This window comes from Bufo gargarizans, chromosome 3 (assembly GCF_014858855.1).
Source record: "Bufo gargarizans isolate SCDJY-AF-19 chromosome 3, ASM1485885v1, whole genome shotgun sequence".
In the NCBI taxonomy this organism is placed as follows: domain Eukaryota; kingdom Metazoa; phylum Chordata; class Amphibia; order Anura; family Bufonidae; genus Bufo; species Bufo gargarizans.
Genome location: NC_058082.1, coordinates 425321159 through 425340825, shown reverse-complemented (window position 1 = coordinate 425340825; position 19667 = coordinate 425321159). Strand labels below are relative to the sequence as shown.

The following is a 19667-nucleotide window of genomic DNA, read 5'->3' as shown; positions in this document are numbered from 1 at the left end:
ATGTCCAGGAAACTGTGCATGCACTTCAGACACTCTCACCATGCAAAACATGCCCTCCTTGAGCTGCAAATGCTAAATGCTCTTCCCTAACATCACCTGATGTGCAACGTTTCTACCCACTGGAATTCCACGCTCCATATGTTAGACCAGGCGTCAGCAACCTTCGGCACTCCAGCTGTTGTGAAACTACAATTCCCAGCATGCTCTATTCATTTCTATGGGAGGTCTGAGAAGAGCAGAGCAAGTGTGCATGCTGGAAGTTGTAGTTTCACAACAGCTGGAGAGCCGGAGGTTGCCTTCCCCTGTGTTAGACTGTCTATATGAGCAAAGAAAGGCATTTGACGATTTCTCAATGCAGTAAATGGACAGGTTCACTCCCTGTTGTAGCTTCCATGTTAGCCAGTGGTAGCTCGTGCGTGACAAGTGTCGTTTGCTCAGGCCGCTTGAGGAGGCCACTTTGTCAGTCGGCAGAACTACAGGATGAATGATGTCATTACACTCCTTCACATCCTGGAGGGGATGCTGAGAAATATGATTGGCGAGGGGACAGATGTGGCACCTACATCTCACGGCCACCTGAGCCCTGAGGAGGGTGAACTAGCAGAGGAGGAGGAGCAGCACCAGCTCCATAAGCAGCAACTTAAGTCTGGAGAGTCTGATGACCAGTTTTCTTTAGCCATCACTGTTACTGTCACTGCCGCTGCTGCCACCCTCCCACTCATGGGCCACTACTTGAATATTGGTGCAATGCACAGTTCTGTACATGGTGATAAATTGTAGCAGAGTCTGTAGTTCAGCAGTCTCCTACGATCTCCCTGCACTTTATCTGCAGTTTACCTCCAAGCCTTTATACTGAGAGTGGTCCTCCAAGAGGGAAGAATATGATTAGGCAGAGTGGCCTGGGTATACCTGATTTCTCATGAGTTGTGACAAATTAATTCGGAACTAATTGAATTTCTTGTCTAACTTCGGTGAAGCTGTCGAATCGAAATTTTCAAAACTTCTCTCATCTCTAGTAATAATATTACAGGTTATAGAATTCTGGAGAGTTATTCTGAATGCCAAATTTGGATTTGGGAAGGATTTTTCCCTTAAGAAGAGGAAAATTGTCTTTCATCTCATGGGATCTTTTTCCTTCCTCTATATTATCTTTCCAGGATGATAGGCTGAACTGGATGGAGATATGTTTTTGTTCAGCCTTACAAACTATTTTACTATGAATGCTATGAGTATGAACAGGATCAGACTAACACAGTGTTTGTTTGTAGTCTGTAACCATGGCGACACATAGATCTGTTTATGAGCTCTAAAGTGAAAACAGTAGTAGGACAAGTTTTTGTTTTTTATTTTAGGTGTCTTGGGTAAATTAGTATTGTTGCAAATATGTACATAAAGATTTTTGCTGCTAGATCACATAGAGCATTAAAGGTGGTGATAAAAAAATAAAACAATCACTTGTCTGCAGTCCCATCTTTCCAGGCCGCTGCCCATGGACTGGAAGTGCCTTGTTCCTGTGACCACTGTGGCCAATCACTGGCTTCAGCGGGCAGTTTGAACGGCACATCATTGCTAGTGATGTACTAGTGAAGTGCCCTTCAAGCACATGTGACAGCTGAGGCCACAGATTAATCTCAGGCGATGTTTACTAGTAAACATAAAACAGGTGCAACATAGGGTGATAACATACAGATTACAGTAACATACGGTTCCACCTTACGGGGTTGTGCTGACAATAGGCACGCCTCTAGTGTAGACACAACCATAGGATCGGTTAGTATGCAGCCATGGATGGAAATTCTTCTTATCTAGGGTGCCTGAACTCCCCAAGAAGACTGAAACTTGTCAAGAAAGAAACATCCCTCGGAGCAAGTATTGAGTATCCTCTGATGTTATTTGCAGATATTACCTATTTGGCTGTTTCCTTACGCCGAGGGATGTTTCTTTCTTGACGAGGCCAGAGATTAAGCACAGTGGTCACACGAAAAACATCACTTCTAGTCCGGCCAGGAATGGAAGTGACCGTGAACGGGGTGTTGGCACTGTAACTACGAAACTACAGACAAGTGAGTAGTTTTTTTTTATTATCCTAGCTGAACTCCTAATATGTAATGTTCTACACTGTATTCTGTGAGAGTTATTTTTTATATAGTACAGTTTGCTATATTACTATATGCAAGGTGCCTTGCCTAAAGACTTTTCTTCTCACACAGCACTGTTGGAACACTGAACGAGCATGGTATCCTGGAAGAGTTGAGCTCAGCAGCCTGCAGAATACTGAATGCAACTCTTGGCTGTATGACATTTCATACATGGACATGTGACCATGCGTAGCCCGTTGATGGTTGCAGTGGTGATGTGTCCCCTGTAGTGATGTCATCGCTGCGTCTAACAATTGGCTACTACAGTCATGTGTTCATGAATGAAACTTTACACGTTATCTTCTTACAAATAGGTTCAAGTAAGTCTTAGCCATGCTTCATGGCAGTATATTATTAACAGCACACAACTGCACATAGATATTGCATTCAGTTAGAATGAATACGTCCCTTCTCTTACTCAGATTTCAAAGAGTTAATATCTGTGTGAGAGGAATCTATTGCTGCTTCAGTATCTGGCATCGCTTACCCTATATAAATGTTTTCCATCTATATGGCTGGCACGTTGCCATAGTAACAGTGGGCATAAAAGCCTTTCCAGAAGCGCCCAAGATTCCCTTCTGCAATGATGGCAGTGTTGCTGAGTTACTATGGCAACACCAATGCATCACTGCAAATGAAATCAGACTGTTTAAATGTTCTATTAATATATGACAAATTCTATATTAAAAGGCTAATGAGACGATGAAGAACAGAGGTTGTTATGAAGACTGCCAACAGGATGACGGAACCAAAAGAAGGAAAAGGGGGTTCTGTATCTTTAAATTGTTTCACAGTCTGATTCATCGATCCTCAGTTCTGTCTTCTTACAAGTTTCTCCATCTGTAACTGAGCCCTACACAAGAGCTTGTGACCTTTCTTCTGGTGTTACACAAGTCATTGATTATCCCAACTACTTAGAAGCTGCTGGGAGTGTTACTGAATTGCTGTGGTCACTGGCTTCATTATTAACCCTTTCACTGCAGTGGATGTATGTGATAGAGACAGACTATAGCGTGGAGCTCTTGGTCCAAGGTGACAACCTTGACTGTTCTGTGTGTGGTCACATCATGCTGGATTGGATCTAAATACAATATAACAATCAATTGCAGTGTATAACATGATAATATCAATGCACAATCAGCATGATACATCATTTTCAGCTCCAAGATATATTTCTGCTGTGGCATTGGGAGCCAAAGACCGAATGTAGCATAGCCCATCCAGCTGCTATGAGGCCTGTGGACCCAACTCAGGCTAGCCCTATCTCCATTTCCTATAAGTTGTCTGTACTTGCGCAGTGCAGACACTCTTGGGATGTTTAGGTGGAATGGAAACAACCGGTACCCCAGGATGTTGGCTAAAGTAATACCAATAAGGCAAGGAAGAGAACAGGCGGACATTTATTGAATGGGTCTTCCTAAGCTACGACTTATAGGGTAGCACAGTACAAACAGCACAAGAGACAACTGAGGTAAAAAAAACATCATAAAAGACCTCAAAAAGTTTATCCAACCATGCAAGCAATAGAGATGATTTACATGGTAGGGTATGTTTTTCTGGAAATATAGAATACGTTTGGGTGAATTTAGAGCTCATTATTTAAATATGGCTTCTACTCCATTGTATTGATGTGGAGGTGATGCCTCTTTTATTTGTCTGTACATAAATTCTACAACTGACTTCAGATCAAACCATTCGATCAAGATCAAGAAAAATTCATTTGTTTTCACCTAGATCACTAACTGGAAGTTTAGACAAAAATCCAGAAAATATCTACATCCATGATTCCAACCTTACTCGCATATTTTAAGTTTTGAGAACCTACATAAACACTTACTTGCATATCATGTGTAAGTCAACACCATGTTTCAGGCACACATGCTAGAATCAATATCGTAGAAAGCCAATTAACCTTAAGATGCCTAATATTCGAATGTAAACTCATAGTTGGAAATTTAATTTAGTGAAGGATACAGAATGGTAGGTAGGCTTTCCTGCACCTTGGGCACATATTCAGATCATTGTCCTAGCTAAGTAACGTGGTCAAGACAGAGTGGCTTGCGGGTGCACCCCCTCCTCCCCTCAAACACATGGGGAACATTCTCAACTATGCCCCTGAGAGGTTATAGTAGGCTTGCACCATAATGTGGACTTTTAAAACTATTTTTGAAACTGAAAACTCTAAGGCAACTTTACCTAAATTGTAGCATAAGGCATGTGGACACCAAGTGAAACAATATACTCAGTTACAACCACAGGACCTGACGCCTCATAACTCCATACATAGCAGACATACCTCTGACTATGAGTAGCTCATGGCTGGGTGTTGGGAGAAGCTGAAAGCCTTCTGACCATGACTTTGACTTTGGGAAGTGCCGGAAAAGGCTGCGGATTTTCTTTGTCACAACTCCAAAACATGCCGTCGTGGTCTCCGTCCTCCGGTGTGCCATTCCCGTTTTCAGTCTTGCGCATTGAGGTCGAACTCCACACAAATACAGAGAAAAGCAGACGATCTTTCTCTGCACATCACCATTATGATACCCTAATAGAAGAATCAATTGGCAGCTCTGGCAGTTCACAAAAACAGCGAGACAATTAGCAGGAGGTATTTTCCAAAGAAAGTAGAGGGCGTTGATTACAGCAGAGAACACGAAAAGCCTTCGTACAGATGCTGTACATCACACTACAGGACTGCGCGGCAGAGGAACAGTTCTTGATGAAGGAGTTTAGTTACTCCCTGTCGCCACAGTGAATAGGTAAATAGGAATGAAATTCAGGCTGACAACAGCTTCTGGGCTGCACTGGCTTTTAGACAGATTTCTCAGCCAAGATTCGCATCCGCCTGTCTTCTCTGTACCAGCTCTTGGAAAAAAAATGACTTTCTATTTCTGTAAGATAAGATAAAAAGCTGGAGTGGCTGAGACTGTAACCTAAAACCCTGCCGTGCTACACAGGGACCAATGTGCTGACTCTCCTCTCCCCTTTTCCCTCTGTCAGATATCTTCAGTTTCTCAATCAGTTCAATCCTCTAACCCTTTAGCAACATAATGAGCCAGTCAGTCACATATTGCGCCACCTACAGCACCAGGAAAAGTTTTCCGGCAACACGTACACGTAATATTAAACGATTTTTATATTTGAGCCTCCTCGCCGACTTCCTTTAAATAAAGAAATAAAAAAGGACTGGCACTTAAATTATACATAATGACTCTGTGTGGGGCTTTTAAGAAGCTTTTAGAAGGAACCTTTACGTAAGAGTCTTTCTGAATATTAGTATTACGGAAAATAACATCAGTCAGGTGGCAGGATTGGCACTAACGCATTGAACAAGAAGCCGCACGGAAATATAGCTGTGCACGACACAGGGTAGTTCTTAGTGCATGTGACTGAGAAGACTGATGGAATCGAGCTTTCTGATTAATATATATATATTCCTGTGCCCAGTATGAAGGGATTAGCAATTCATTCATCATTGGGATGTATTGAGCAATTTAATTTGGCACAGCTATGGCTGTAAGGTTAATATTTGTCATCCCGATCATATTGTATCAGTGATCAGAGGATTGATTAGCCCATTGGAAATCACAGTGGCATGGTGATGGTGGCGCGAGGGAAATCACCCTCATTCCCAATCAGTGTCCCAATAATCATCCCATGTAAATGGGCCTTATTACAATTGCTCCTGGAGTTTTATTTGAATATAATAAAACATCACTTTTCTCAGCAAAGCGGGCACATATGAACATGGGACCAACACAGATGCCTTCAGCGGCCAAGTGCACATGCAAAATGTCAGCCACAAATCTGCTGACAGATGCCCTTTAAAGTGATCCTCCATGCTTCCCCGTACTAAGGCTAGTGGTGGTCTTGACCACAATGCAAACCACACAATTGACCCTTAACAGGCGAGAAAGAGTGCTGCATCTTTCCACTGTTCATGCTTGTGGGCCTCAGTCTCGGGGCGGGCAGATGTGATGACATGTAGTGACATGATGAAGTTGATGCGCCACCTGGGCCAGGGTACATGCAATGTATGTGCAGATGGTGACATGAAGAGGGACTAAGGTGAGTACTTTTTTTTCTTTCAAGACTTCAGTATAGAGGGGAGGACATTATAAATAAAGGGGGCACTTATGAGGACATACTTAGGACAGACCAGAGGGGAGGACATTATAAATAAAGGGGCACAACAAATTTAAACATTATTTTAAAAAAAGGGCACTGCTGAGGACATTATTAATACAGGGGGCACCAAAGGGAGCAGTAATAAGAGGGAGCATTATAAATGCAGGGGGCACTGCTTGGATACATTAAACATACTGAAGACACTACAGGGGGGCAACTATAAATACCTGGGGGCATTAAATATTGGTGGCACTACTGAGGGCCTTAAAAAAAACTGGGGGCACTACGGGGGGCATTATAGCTGCATTATTACTACTGGGGTTCTGTGGAGAGATTCTTATTGGACACAATATGGAGGGCATTGCTACTAATTGTGGCACTTTTGGAGAGCATTATTACTATTGAGGGCACTGGAGGGGGCACTATCACTAGTGAGGGCAATCTGGGATAGAATTATTTCTATTGATGGGACTTTTGGGAGCACTTTGGGGACTATCTGCATGACACTGTTATTGCTGCAGTATAGTATTTGGTGACATTAGGGAGCACAGTGGCCACAGTATTGGGGGTAGGAGCAGGATAGCACTATTAGGCAACCAGGAGTGAGAGAATGATGCAAAAGTGAGGAATCTAAGATAAGATACCGACCTGTATATAGTAGCTCCAGAGGTTGGAGCTATACTGGTCGGTATCTCATTTCTATTATGTTCTCCCTTATGGGCTATGTTTAGATTCTGTATTGTTTGATTACATTGTAATTTGCACTTTAAAGTTGCCTCTTGTTTTTTTGCCCATTATAGTCCTCCATTGCTACCTTTGTTTCAATATTGCACTAAGCACTTGACTTATTTTGTGTGGAGAGATAGGTTTTTCTGTATATGTATGCTGCTGCAATATGATCTATTTTAGACTATTTAATATGTACTAATAAAGTTTTCTACTATTTTTGGAATCTATACTGACTGTGTTGGCATCTGTTATATAATTAGGGTTTGCTATTTGTATGTAACCATACACAGGTTTACATTTGTGTGGGGCCATCAATGGCTTTTGGGGGGACTTTAAACAGATAGTAGACACATGCCATGTTAACCATGGGGCTTCCTCCTTCTTACTTTACTTCTTCTTATTCTGCATCCTCTTGACCTGTACTCTTCCCACTCTGCCCACTGCTGTGTTAATCTCGTGGAAGCAGAAGCTTCCTAGCCATGCCTTGATTTAACTACTCTGCTCATTCGTGCCTTCCACTCTGGCTGCCTACTGATCATAAGGTTGGCCAGGGAGCAGGGCCATCTGGGATTCCCCCACCTTGTTTGCCAACCACCCACTGTACTTGGAGTACAGATGAGTCCCCCTTCAGAATGTTCTGGAGATGTGTTCCTGTCTACTACACAGGCCTATCTTAGCTTGTTGCTAATGGTGGAGCTAATGGCTCCCTGTTCCACCCTAGTTTAAAGCTGTGTCCACATCCAGAAGATGCAAACTCGCTGCCAAGCTGCACCATTTTCCTTATGATTAAAGGAGCTCTCTGACTGGCAGTCTCTAACATCATATAAGGCATACAGTTCACATTAAGAGCTAAAATAAGGACTGGTAGGTTCCCCAAGATTATATTTAGAAACGCATATACTGCTACTGACCTCACCTGTTTTGTGCGTCCGTGGGCAGTCGCAGCTTGTGCCATGTATGGCTGCTAGGCAACCTAACGCTTCTTCTGCTCCAGTGATCTTGTTGGATCTGACTGCTCTGCTTTGTGAAAAGCAGTTTTTGGATTTGTTTTACAGAAGCAACATAGACATTGATTTCTGTGGGAGCGTTTTGTGTGCATGCTCTGCGATCTATGCAGAGGTCACTGTTCAGAGAAGGAGAGTAGGCAAGCTGAGATCATCACCTGTTGTGAATGGTGGAGCCTATGTTATCCATAGACAGGTGTTACCTTACCTTGCCCATGATGACTGCTGAGAAGTGATATCTACAGAATTAGAAATGTAATCCTATTATGAGGCTTAGTGGTTCAGGATAATGTTTTAATATAGACAATGGAAATGAGAAAAAAGGACTAATTAAAAAATATTTACAACAAAAGGAAATTTCCCACAATATATTACCTTAAAAGGAAACCTGTCCCCAGTATTTTGCGCATAGAGCTGGGGACATGGGCTGCTAGATGGCCGCTAGCACATCTGCAGTACCCAGGTCCCATAGCTCTCTGCGCTTTTATTGTGTTAAAAAACAGTTTTGATTGATATGCAAATGACCTGATATGAGTCCTGATATGAGTCCTGTAGCCGAGATGAGTCAAGCGGAAAGGAGCCCAGTACCGCCCCGCGTCTTCCGAATCTCCTCCTTGCTGGCTGACGTCACAGAGCTGGAGCGCCGGAATCTCGCGATGCGCGAGCTAGCACATCCATAGTTCGTTCCCTGTGCTGATGCCAGTACAGGGAATGAACATGATGCCGACACTGCGCATGCGCTAGCTCGCGCATCGCGAGATTTCGGCGCCCAAGCTCTGTGATGTCAGCCAGCAAGGAGGAGATTCGGAGGATTGCACATCAATCAAAACTGTTTTTTAACACAATAAAAGCGCAGAGATCTACGGGGACTGGGTATTGCAGATGTGCTAGCGGCCATCTAGCAGCCCATGTCCCCAGCTCTATGCGCAAAATCCTGGTGACAGGTTTCCTTTAAGTATCATGTATGGTGTTTTCATATGGAGAGGGGGATGAGGTTGTAGTGGGACCATTCCTCATGTATGCCATGGAGGGTGACCCTAAGCTGCTATGCTTGCCACCATGGTATCTACAGTCGTGGCCAAAAGTTTTGAGAATGACACAAATATTAGTTTTGACAAAGTTTGCTGCTAAACTGCTTTTAGATCTTTGTTTCAGTTGTTTCTGTGATGTAGTGAAATATAATTACATGCACTTCATACGTTTCAAAGGCTTTTATCGACAATTACATGACATTTATGCAAAGAGTCAGTATTTGCAGTGTTGGCCCTTCTTTTTCAGGACCTCTGCAATTCGACTGGGCATGCTCTCAATAAACTTCTGGGCCAATTCCTGACTGATAGCAACCCATTCTTTCATAATCACTTCTTGGAGTTTGTCAGAATTAGTGGGTTTTTGTTTGTCCACCCGCCTCTTGAGGATTCACCACAAGTTCTCAATGGGATTAAGATCTGGGGAGTTTCCAGGCCATGGACCCAAAATGTCAACGTTTTGGTCCCCGAGCCACTTAGTTATCACTTTTGCCTTATGGCTTGGTGCTCCATCGTGCTGGAAAATGCATTGTTTTTCACCAAACTGTTGTTGGATTGTTGGAAGAAGTTGCTGTTGGAGGGTGTTTTGGTACCATTCTTTATTCATGGCTGTGTTTTGGGGCAAAATTGTGAGTGAGCCCACTCCCTTGGATGAGAAGCAACCCCACACATGAATGGTCTCAGGATGCTTTACTGTTGGCATGACACAGGACTGATGGTAGCGCTCCCCTTTTCTTCTCCGGACAAGCCCTTTTCCTGACGCCTCAAACAATCGGAAAGAGGCTTCATCGGAGAATATGACTTTGCCCCAGTCCTCAGCAGTCCATTCACCATATTTTCTGCAGAAGATCAATCTGTCTCTGATGTTTGTTTTGAAGAGAAGTGGCTTTTTATGCAACGCAATGATGGCTGCATGCGTTTATTTGCAGGTCACCATGATTAACAATGGAAGAACATTGATTTCAAGCATCACCCTCCTTTTAACAGGTCAAGTCTGCCATTTTAACCCAATCAGCCTGACATAATTATCTCCAGCCTTGTGCTCGTCAACATTCTCACCTGAGTTAACAAGACGATTACTGAAATGATCTCAGCAGGTCCTTTAATGACAGCAATGAAATGCAGTGGAAAGTTCTTTTGGGGATTAAGTTAATTTTCATGGCAAAGAAGGACTATGCAATTCATCTGATCACTCTTCATAACATTCTGGAGTATATGCAAATTGCTATTATAAAAACTTAAGCAGCAACTTTTCCAATTTCCAATATTTATGTAATTCTCAAAACTTTTGGCCACGACTATACATCTTTGCTTAGAAGGTTTATTTCATACTTTTATATCCAGCAGAATACTTGTGCTTTTAGAAGTCATTTTTTTACAAGGTATTATGCAGAAAACAAACCATTTTCTTGTTGTTATGGAAAAAGTGACTTAGTCAGTTGCATTAGGAATATGATTTACCATTAGTAATAACACAGCGCCATCCAGTTATAGATGCCAGTAATTACCACAGTCCTAATCACAAAATGGTTTATAATCCATTTGATTAACATATGGAGTTTAGAAAGGCTTCCTGTTCCATTATGTCAGATATGTTACATGACTAGTAAATATCTGAACCCTACATAAAGTTTATGATATTGTAATGACCCAGAGTGCCATTACCACTCTGCACCCAGCTACTGTCTTCTATGCGCTAACACAGTGTCATCTTATGCATTCATTTCAGTCCACTACAATGTGCATTGCTATTTGTATGCAACTGTTATTGTTCATGTAATGTACCTGGTTCACCAGAAGGTGGCAGCAAGCATGGCAGAGCTACATTTGCAGAGGATGGAACCTTCTTTCCATTCTCTTCTCTCCCTCTAAGGAGGAGTTCAGTTAGTTAGAGGTCAGTGGAGAGTAACCCCTACTAGCGGGAGAAGGCAGGTCCATGTTCCTGCTGGACATGTCCTGCCTAAGCCAGCTAGAGCACTTTCAGTTCTGCTGGATATTGAGGCCACAGCTTGAAGCCTCTGAAGCCAGGAGGTATAGATTCCCTGCTATTAATCTAGAGACAGACTACAGAGAGAAGTTGCAGCATAAAGAAAGAAGCAAAGTTATACAATAAGCTTGTCAGCACAGCAGGGCCAGAGAGCAACAGATATAGCAGGGTTGAGTTTGTTTGCCTGCCAGAGTTAATGCTAACGCCTGCTGGGAACCAAGACAAAGCCTGAAACTGTTGGAGAAACGTTTATTCAAGTAAAGCTGTTATTGAACTTCATCACAAGGTCTGGACTAAATTTATTTCTCCATCCTCTATTTCAACTACCCTCTATTTGTCTGCTTCGGACGACAACGCCTGGGGTTCCAGTGTATCCAGATAGGAGCACCATGACACATGCACAAAACAATAAGGGACATTATAGGTTACCCTACACCACTCTGGCATTCCTACACCTGGGTACCATCTACCACAGTATCACTAAAAAGGGGCCCTGTGCCCTTGTTGCTTCACTGCAATTAGCGTCACAAAAAACATTTACTTTAAGGGACCCCTGGCCGTTGCCGTGCGTTGCAATATGAAACATAAAATCTATGATTTTGTCATATGAAAATCTAGTATGGCATAATTTAGGTTTAAAAAAGTAGAAAAAGCAAAATACAGCAAATAATGTTTAAAATGGTCTGTAAACATGTAGCTGTTAGATAGAGTGCGGTTCAAATGCCAAACTACTTATGCACATAGGCTTCGGCAGTGTAAGTCCAGCCATGATTATAGTTGTGATACTGTAACTTTATAAAACATTTCATAGTAAATATTTCTCATATATAGAGATCATTTTTACATTTACTATCAAAATTGATCCACAGAAACATCAATGGCAGCTGCTATGGGATCTGTGGAAAGAAAAAACCCAGCACAGTTTGGCCTCATCCATCTTTGCCAAATTTGAGTTTGCAACTGTCAACTTTCATTAGGGCTGCCACCCTTTAAATCTCCATTTCAAGACTATAAACACTCCCTGCCTTATCCTTATTACACATGATTTTAAGATAAAATGCTATATTTTTTAGACTATAAAAAGTACTGAAAAAAAGACAACAGAAAATGAGGCGGAAAAAATTCTAACGTTCTTTGCGGTCTATGGTAGTATAAGGGATAATGCTATCATCTCTGATATTATAGGGTAGTCGAGGGGTTAATTGCAGCTTTCCTAGTGGTCTAGGATAATAATGGTGTGAAGGAGGGCTTATGCCACTGTTCTTTATGGTCAGGTAGAAATGAAGCTAATATTTGATTCTCTGGTAGAGTAAGCTACTGGATGGGTTAATGCGCTCCTTGGTGATCTAGGGTAGAAGTAACAATGGCTAAAGTTGGTGGTCTAGTGGTTGTTTCACCTCTTCAGGGTCCGATGATGTATCCATTCCTGTAGTGTCAAGCATAGAACAGCCACACAGTATTCTCTATTATCAGGCGGACTGCTTTGTGACCAATCAGATCATAAAAGGGGATGTCCAAGCTAAGGGATTATTTTCCCAGGCACAGTAAATGTAATAATAAAGCAAGCTGTACTTACCTCTTTTCTCCCCTGCCACTTCCTTTGCTGGTGTTTGTTCTCCTGGCTGCAGTGGTGACATCAGTACACATCATTTCACTTCTGCAGCCAGTCACTATCCTCAGCAGCCACATGCCGTACAATGCTGAGTCCAGTCATTGGCTGCATGATAACGTGGTGTGTACAGAACAGCACTTCTGCAGCCAGAAAGACATGTTAGCGCTGCAGGACCATAATGCTGGTGGAGATTAGTGTTGAGCAAAGCAAAGCATTCGAAACTGAATTCGGTCTGAAGTTTGGAAAACTTTGATTTGCAACAAAGCCGAATTTCCCTGCACTTAGTGGTAACAAATCAGTTTTTCCTAAAATGGCAGCTGCACGTTACATAGTGAAAGTAAGAAGCCCTAGAATGTGAGATCACCCATAAAGCCGTGCAGCCAGCCAATCCGCAGGTAGCCATCTCCTGTGATGTCACAGCCCTATAAAAGCCTCATCCCACGCGGTCTGCCAATTTCCTGTGAGCTGAGCATAGGGAGGGATATGGTGAGAACTCATGCACTAGGGACAGTGTTGCTGCAATAATCCAGCGGCCATGTTTGATCCCTCCACCATGTTCAGCATATGGTTTTAACCCTAATCATTTTAAAAGCAAAATACAATTAGGTTCATAGTAGGGAGGAATCCCAGACCTTATGGAGGGATCCACATGGGATTATGGTCATCCCTGTTGTGTATCCTTCAATTTTATTGCTTTAAGGAAGATCCCGACTAAATTCTGTGAACCATCTCTGGTACCATCAGACAGGAGGACAGGGGCTGCTGCATACGTGCTCCGGCTCCCCCAATCCCCGCCGGGGGGAGCAGGAGCACACCCGGATGATTATGGCAGCCAGTCATGGACATTAGTGCCAGGTGTCTGCTCTTTAAAAAAGCAGACACCCAGCGGCCATGGCGCCAGATTCATGTGCAGGTGGTGAGTTCATCTTTGTTTGTTTTTTATCACACTTACTGCTCCTGGGAAAATTGTTAATTTGACTTGGACAACCTCTTTAAGAGGGTTTTCAGGTAATAATCGACTTGTGTGTGTAGAGGGCGGCTGAGTTCTTTTCACCAATTTTCTCATTCTAAAAACTCTTATAGTCCAGAAAATATAATTCATATTATTTACAATAGTAGGCAAATTATCTGGAAATCCGAAAACATGGATAACAAGCATTGTGATCAACAAATAACACGGTGAGATTAAAATATGATTTATGTTGACAGCTTTCCCCAAGACACAGTAATGAAAGACCAAACTAAATCCAAGTCTATCTCAATAGAAACGGCACTGCGCCCCATAAATGTCATCTCCTAGGAAAAGTCTACACATTCCTTAGTTTCAGATGGCTGGAGATCTCCTCCTTTACTTTCAAGTGTATGAAGAAAATGTAATGAAAACATGTTCACATTATTCGATTCTGTTAAATACGTTCCAGACGATTTCCAGAGTTGCCTGGTTACAAAATGTATAGACATTGTCCCATGCTCCCGTGCTAACAGATCAGGATGCGTTCAACCTGAGAAAGGCAAGATTAGACAAAATGTCATTTCTTTTTGTAAAAATAAGTATTACATTAACATTTCAACTGCTGCATCAACATGAAATTATTTTAAAGTCTTAAAGGTGCAGGGCCTAAGGGGGTAGTGGATTCTCCATTTAGTGGTGTTATGCACCACCCGCCAGATCCTGCACCAGACACAACCCAGTACAGCAGTTTTGCCACAGTGTTCGTTTAGTTCTAAAGTAAAAAAGTTAATATTGCGGTCTTGTAGACCACTGGTAAAAAAAAACAAAAAAACACTGGGGGCACCACTAGAGCTCTGGATCGGTAGGGAATAGATGAGGGGACATTTTTAGGTATATTATAGTATTTGCAGGTCTGTTTAATATTTTTTTTCAACCAGATAACCCCTTTAAGGATGACTAAGCCTACAACTGAACTTACTTTACAGTCAGGTCCAAAAATATTGGGACATTGACACAATTCTAACATTTTTGGCTCTATATACCACCACAATGGATTTGAAATGAAACAAACAAGATTTGCTTTAATTACAGACTGTCAGCTTTAATTTGAGGGTATTTACATCCAAATCAGGTGAACGGTGCAGGAATTACAACAGTTTGTATATGTGCCTCCCACTTGTTAAGGAACCAAAAGTAATGGGACAGAATAATAATCATAAATCAAACTTCCACTTTTTAATACTTGGTTGCAAATCCTTTGCAGTCAATTATAGCCTGAAGTCTGGAACGCATAGACATCACCAGACGCTGGGTTTCATCCCTGGTGATGCTCTGCCAGGCCTCTACTGCAACTGTCTTCAGTTCCTGCTTGTTCTTGGGGCATTTCCCCTTCCGTTTTGTCTTCAGCAAGTAAAATGCATTCTCAATCGGATTCAGGTCAGGTGATTGACTTGGTTGCACTATATATGGACAAAGTCCTCACTCTTATATGATAATATCTGAGACACTTAGTCAATATATTTTGATCAAAACACATCTAAGCCCGCCTACCATCCGCACATTTGTATCATATCGTGCAGGATGTTTTTATCTTAGCTTTTTCTGTGATATTTTTTTCTATGTAGTATTTGCTTGAGGGAGTGACACCTTCAAGTGTGAATGCGCACCTATTATCTTGGGAGTAGCATTCCTCTGCACTTTTGCCCCCCTCCCCTATCCAATAGAGCGCCTTAATTAGGTGGTACATATGGCTGTGCTTGCTCCTCCTCCCATTGGTTGCTTGATGCACATGGAGGTTACTAGGAGCAGCACACCATATGTGCGGCGTCTGCGCTCCTGAACATAGAAGCCCAACGGCTTAGGTAGGTTTAGCGTAGGACCCGCCTGACCTGAGACCACCTTGGTGTTCGGTAGGCGGGCTTAGATGTGTTTTGATCAAAATATATTGACTAAGTGTCTCAGATATTATCATATCAGAGTGAGGACTTTGTCCATATATAGTTCTTGCATCTACTTTACAAGTGCATTGTTATCTTATTTCTGTGGTTTTCTTCAGGTGATTGACTTGGCCATTGCATAACATTCCACTTCATTCCCTTAAAAAACTCTTTGGTTGCTTTTGCAGTATGCTTTGGGTCATTGTTAATCTGCACTGTGAAGCGCCGTCCAATGAGTACTGAAGCATTTGGCTGAATAAGAGCAGAAAATATTGCCCGAAACACTTCAGGATTAATCCTGCTGCTTTTGTCAGCAGTCACATCATCAACAAATACAAGAGAACCAGTTCCATTGGCAGCCATACATGCCCACGCCATGACACTACCACCACCATGCTTCACTGATGAGGTGGTATACTTAGGATCATAAGCAGTTCCTTTCCTTCTCCATACTCTTCTCTTCCCATCACTCTGGTACAAGTTGATCTTGGTCTCATCTGTCCATAGGATGTTGTTCAGAACTGTGAAGGCTTCTTTAGATGTCGTTTGGCAAACTCTAATCTGGCCTTCCTGTTTTTGAGGCTCACCAATGGTTTACATCTTGTGGTGAACCCTCTGCATTCACTCTGGTGAAGTCTTCTCTTGATTGTTGACTTTGACACACATACACCTACCTCCTGAAGAGTGTTCTTGATCTGGCCAATTGCTGTGAAGGGTGTTTTCTTCACCAGGGAAATAATTTTTCGGTCATCCACCACAGTTGTTTTCCGTGGTATTCCGGTTCTTTTGGTGTTGCTGAGCTCACCGATGCGTTCCTTCTTTTTAAGGATGTTCCAAACAGTTGTTTTGGCCACGCCTAATGTTTTTTCTATCTCTCTGATGGGTTTGTTTTGTTTTTTCAGCCTAATGATGGCTTGCTTCACTGATAGTGACAACTCTTTGGATCTCATCTTGAGAGTTGACAGCAACAGATTCCAAATGCAAATCGCACGCTTGAAATGAACTCTGGACCTTTTATCTGCTCACTGTAATTGGGATAATGAGGGTATAACACACACCTGGCCATGGAACAGCTGAGAAGCCAATTGTCCCATTACTTTTGGTCCCTTAACAAGTGGGAGGCACATATGCAAACTGTTGTAATTCCTACACCGTTCACCTGATTTGGATGTAAATACCCTCAAATTAAAGCTGACAGTCAGCAGTTAAAGCGCATCTTGTTCATTTCAAATCTATTGTGGTGGTGTACAGAGCCAAAAATGTTCGAATTGTGTCGATGTCCCAATATTTTTCTCTAAATTTATTGTATTTTCAATACTTGATCAACATGGAACATTTTTTTAACCCTTTAATGTCCAGATAATTTTGGACCTTAATGACAATTTGTCTTTTTCCTTCTTTGCACATTCCAAGGGTTGGAGGCTACATTTACACAACAGATTCATTTTTAATGGGCATTTTGCATCCATATACATCCATTTTCTGGCCGTCTATCCCCTAGTGCCCCAGTATATATAATGGCCCCCAACCCTGGTAGTGCTGACAGATCCTTTAAAAAAATACTCACCTCATCCTCTTGCACTTGAAGGAACACTTGTTCTGCACTGCAGGCAGCAGGAGCGGAGAGAGAGAGGGACAGATTTCATGCACAGCGAGCAGAACCACATCCAGGCCAGATGGTCACTAGTAATGACAGGGGCAACTACAGCATGTGGAAAACCTCTCCCAGTGTATTGGTTTTACTATATAAGCAACACTATGATTGTTGGATGGCCACATACACAATATGGACACAATTACCGGGATGTACCTCCTAATGATTAAATTCAGATGAGTGATTCAGTCCCATTGCAAAAATAAAATTTAGAAAATAGTTTTAAAAAAAGTTACAGAAAACAAAAGTATTAAAAATAGGAATCACACCCTTTCCCCACCAAAAAATAAACAATAAAAAAATAAACATAATTGGTTTTGCTGGCACAGAAAATATATGAGCTGAAAAAAAATATTAATGTATATATCCTGCACAGTGAATGCAGTCATGAAAAAAAATAAAAAAAATAAAAAAATCTAAGTTTTTGGGTCGCCTCTCCCCACCTGAAACAAACTGAGTAAGTCTAGTTTCACACTAGTGTCCGTGAAATCTGGCAGGTCGTTCAGGCCTAAAATGGGGATCGGCAGACATCCAGCCCCAACACAGCAAATATGCCGACGGCATTCATGTAGTTAGTCCAGAGAGATCCGGCAGGCTGTTCCCTGCCGGTCTCATGAAAGCTAGTGTGAAACTAAACTAAAAAGTGATCAAAAAGTCACCTAAAATAGTACCAATAAAAACTGCTACTTGCCTCACAAAGAGCAAGTCCTCACACAGTTCTGTAAATGGAAAAGTTATGATCACCAGAATATTTAGACATAGAGCAAAGTCTCAGATATGTTTAAATAGTAAAGCATAAGAAAACCTACAGAAATTTGCTATCGCTGCAATCATATGGAACCCCAGAATATATGTAAGTTGTCAGTAAGTGCACAATAAACACTGCAAAGATTAAACAAGAGACCATGGAGGAATTGTGCTTTTTCTTTTTCCCCCAACAAATTTTTTCTCAATTTACAATACATGGTACGGTAAATTAAATGGTGCCATTAAGAGAACACCACTTGTTCTACAAAAAAAAAGACGCTCGTACGGCTATGTGAGTGGAAAGGTAAAAAAAGCTATGATTTTTGGAAGCTGGGAGGAAAAAAAAGAAAACAAAAATCTTCTTTACGGGCTTAAATGCTTGTTAAAAAACCCCACCAGGAATTATGGAATTAATTATTTTGTAACATTTAAAACAATATCTTTTTCAGGTGACTATCAAGCACTATAGAGAAATCTATAGGAAAAGCAGTGGAAAAGCAGTGCAACGAGCATACTCCATATTAAAAAAAGAACAAAAAACACTGTATACAGTGTGTAGACTTTTCAATAATTTACATTAGACTTTAAAGTAACTTATGACTGAAATGTTGTTGATGCACCAAAAACTGCTCTATGTAAATCCAACCTAGGGATTATCCACTTTGGACAATCTCTACTTAGTGGAAAGATCCCTGGACAATAAGTTAATCACAAAGTTTACTCCTGCTGGGACCCTCAGCGATCAGCTATAATATTAGGGGAAAATTGTAATAAGGAGAAGAACTGGGAAGCAGATTATTATGGATACATATATGTAACCCAATAATTTATACATTGATTATGTCATAGCTATCAAAAATGAACACAAGGTTACCTTTCTATAATACTGTTGTTTTTTTCTAATTCATAAGAGACGCTCTTCATTTGATCTCGCAGTTTAAGCATTCTGGGGAGAGACACAAGTACATGTTTCTGTGGTTAGGTTCACCATATAGAAGAAAGGTACCCATACATGCTCCTCAAAAAGTGTAACTAAAGGGAATTAGATTATGACCCACTTGCTCCAGTGAGTGTTCACATTCTGTGTACAGTACTGAGGAATAAATTGTTGGCTTTCTAAAAATAATGACCAATAAATACATTTCAGAGCCATTAATAATAGACATCTATAACCTGCAACTATCACAGGAAACTAAGGCCAGTTTGTTAACTAATTTTGCACTGAACAGCATGTTGTCCAGTAATGATTCTCCCCGTCTACAGGGCATCAGTATTAGCCTACATTTTTATTTTCAGCCATATTTATCATGAAAAACAACGGATGATACTTATTAGGCTAAATGCACCTGAATTCTGACTTAATTTGCCCCAAAAACAGGCGTACTTGATCTGCACCACATTTATTATATGTTTTAGACACATTTATGCCTCACTCCATAAGGGTGCATGGCTTAAGAGGTAGCAAAGCTACACTAAAAACTTTGTGCAAAGCAAGCCAAATTTATCATCCAGGCAGTTTCATAAATTTGATGCATCTTGGGACTCTCTCTACTAAGTTTGCAGAGGGAATTTATGGCATTTCATACGGCAGTCTTAATAAGAAAAGTGATGGTATAAGGTGAGCAGGCATAGATTTGCCATATAATTTATACCAGGTTCTGTCATAAATTACAGTAAATTGGTTGGGCTGCAGGAGGTGACACCTCCTAACACTAAGCCCCATTCACTGTGTTATTTTAGCAAAATGCTAGTTG

At 41.5% G+C, this 19667-nt stretch overlaps 2 protein-coding genes across 5 annotated transcripts in view; both read right to left on the bottom strand.

Annotated features, from left to right (window-relative positions):
* RASSF5 (Ras association domain family member 5) overlaps positions 1-4999 on the bottom strand; it is a 109425-nt gene extending 104426 nt beyond the window's left edge. Inside the window, exon 1 of the mRNA XM_044288457.1 lies at positions 4435-4999. Within this exon, the coding sequence (XP_044144392.1) occupies positions 4435-4588 (154 nt within the window). The 5' untranslated portion in view covers positions 4589-4999. The remainder of the gene's footprint in view (positions 1-4434) is intronic.
* Positions 5000-13803: 8804 nt separating this feature from the next.
* The window catches only part of IKBKE (inhibitor of nuclear factor kappa B kinase subunit epsilon), an 87491-nt gene continuing 81627 nt past the window's right edge, over positions 13804-19667 (bottom strand). For all 4 annotated transcript variants that reach the window (XM_044288455.1, XM_044288454.1, XM_044288453.1 and 1 more), the window contains 2 exons: positions 18788-18859; positions 13804-14125 (listed from right to left, as the gene is read on the bottom strand). In XM_044288455.1, the coding sequence (XP_044144390.1) occupies positions 14110-14125; positions 18788-18859 (88 nt within the window). In that variant the 3' untranslated portion in view covers positions 13804-14109. The remainder of the gene's footprint in view (positions 14126-18787; positions 18860-19667) is intronic.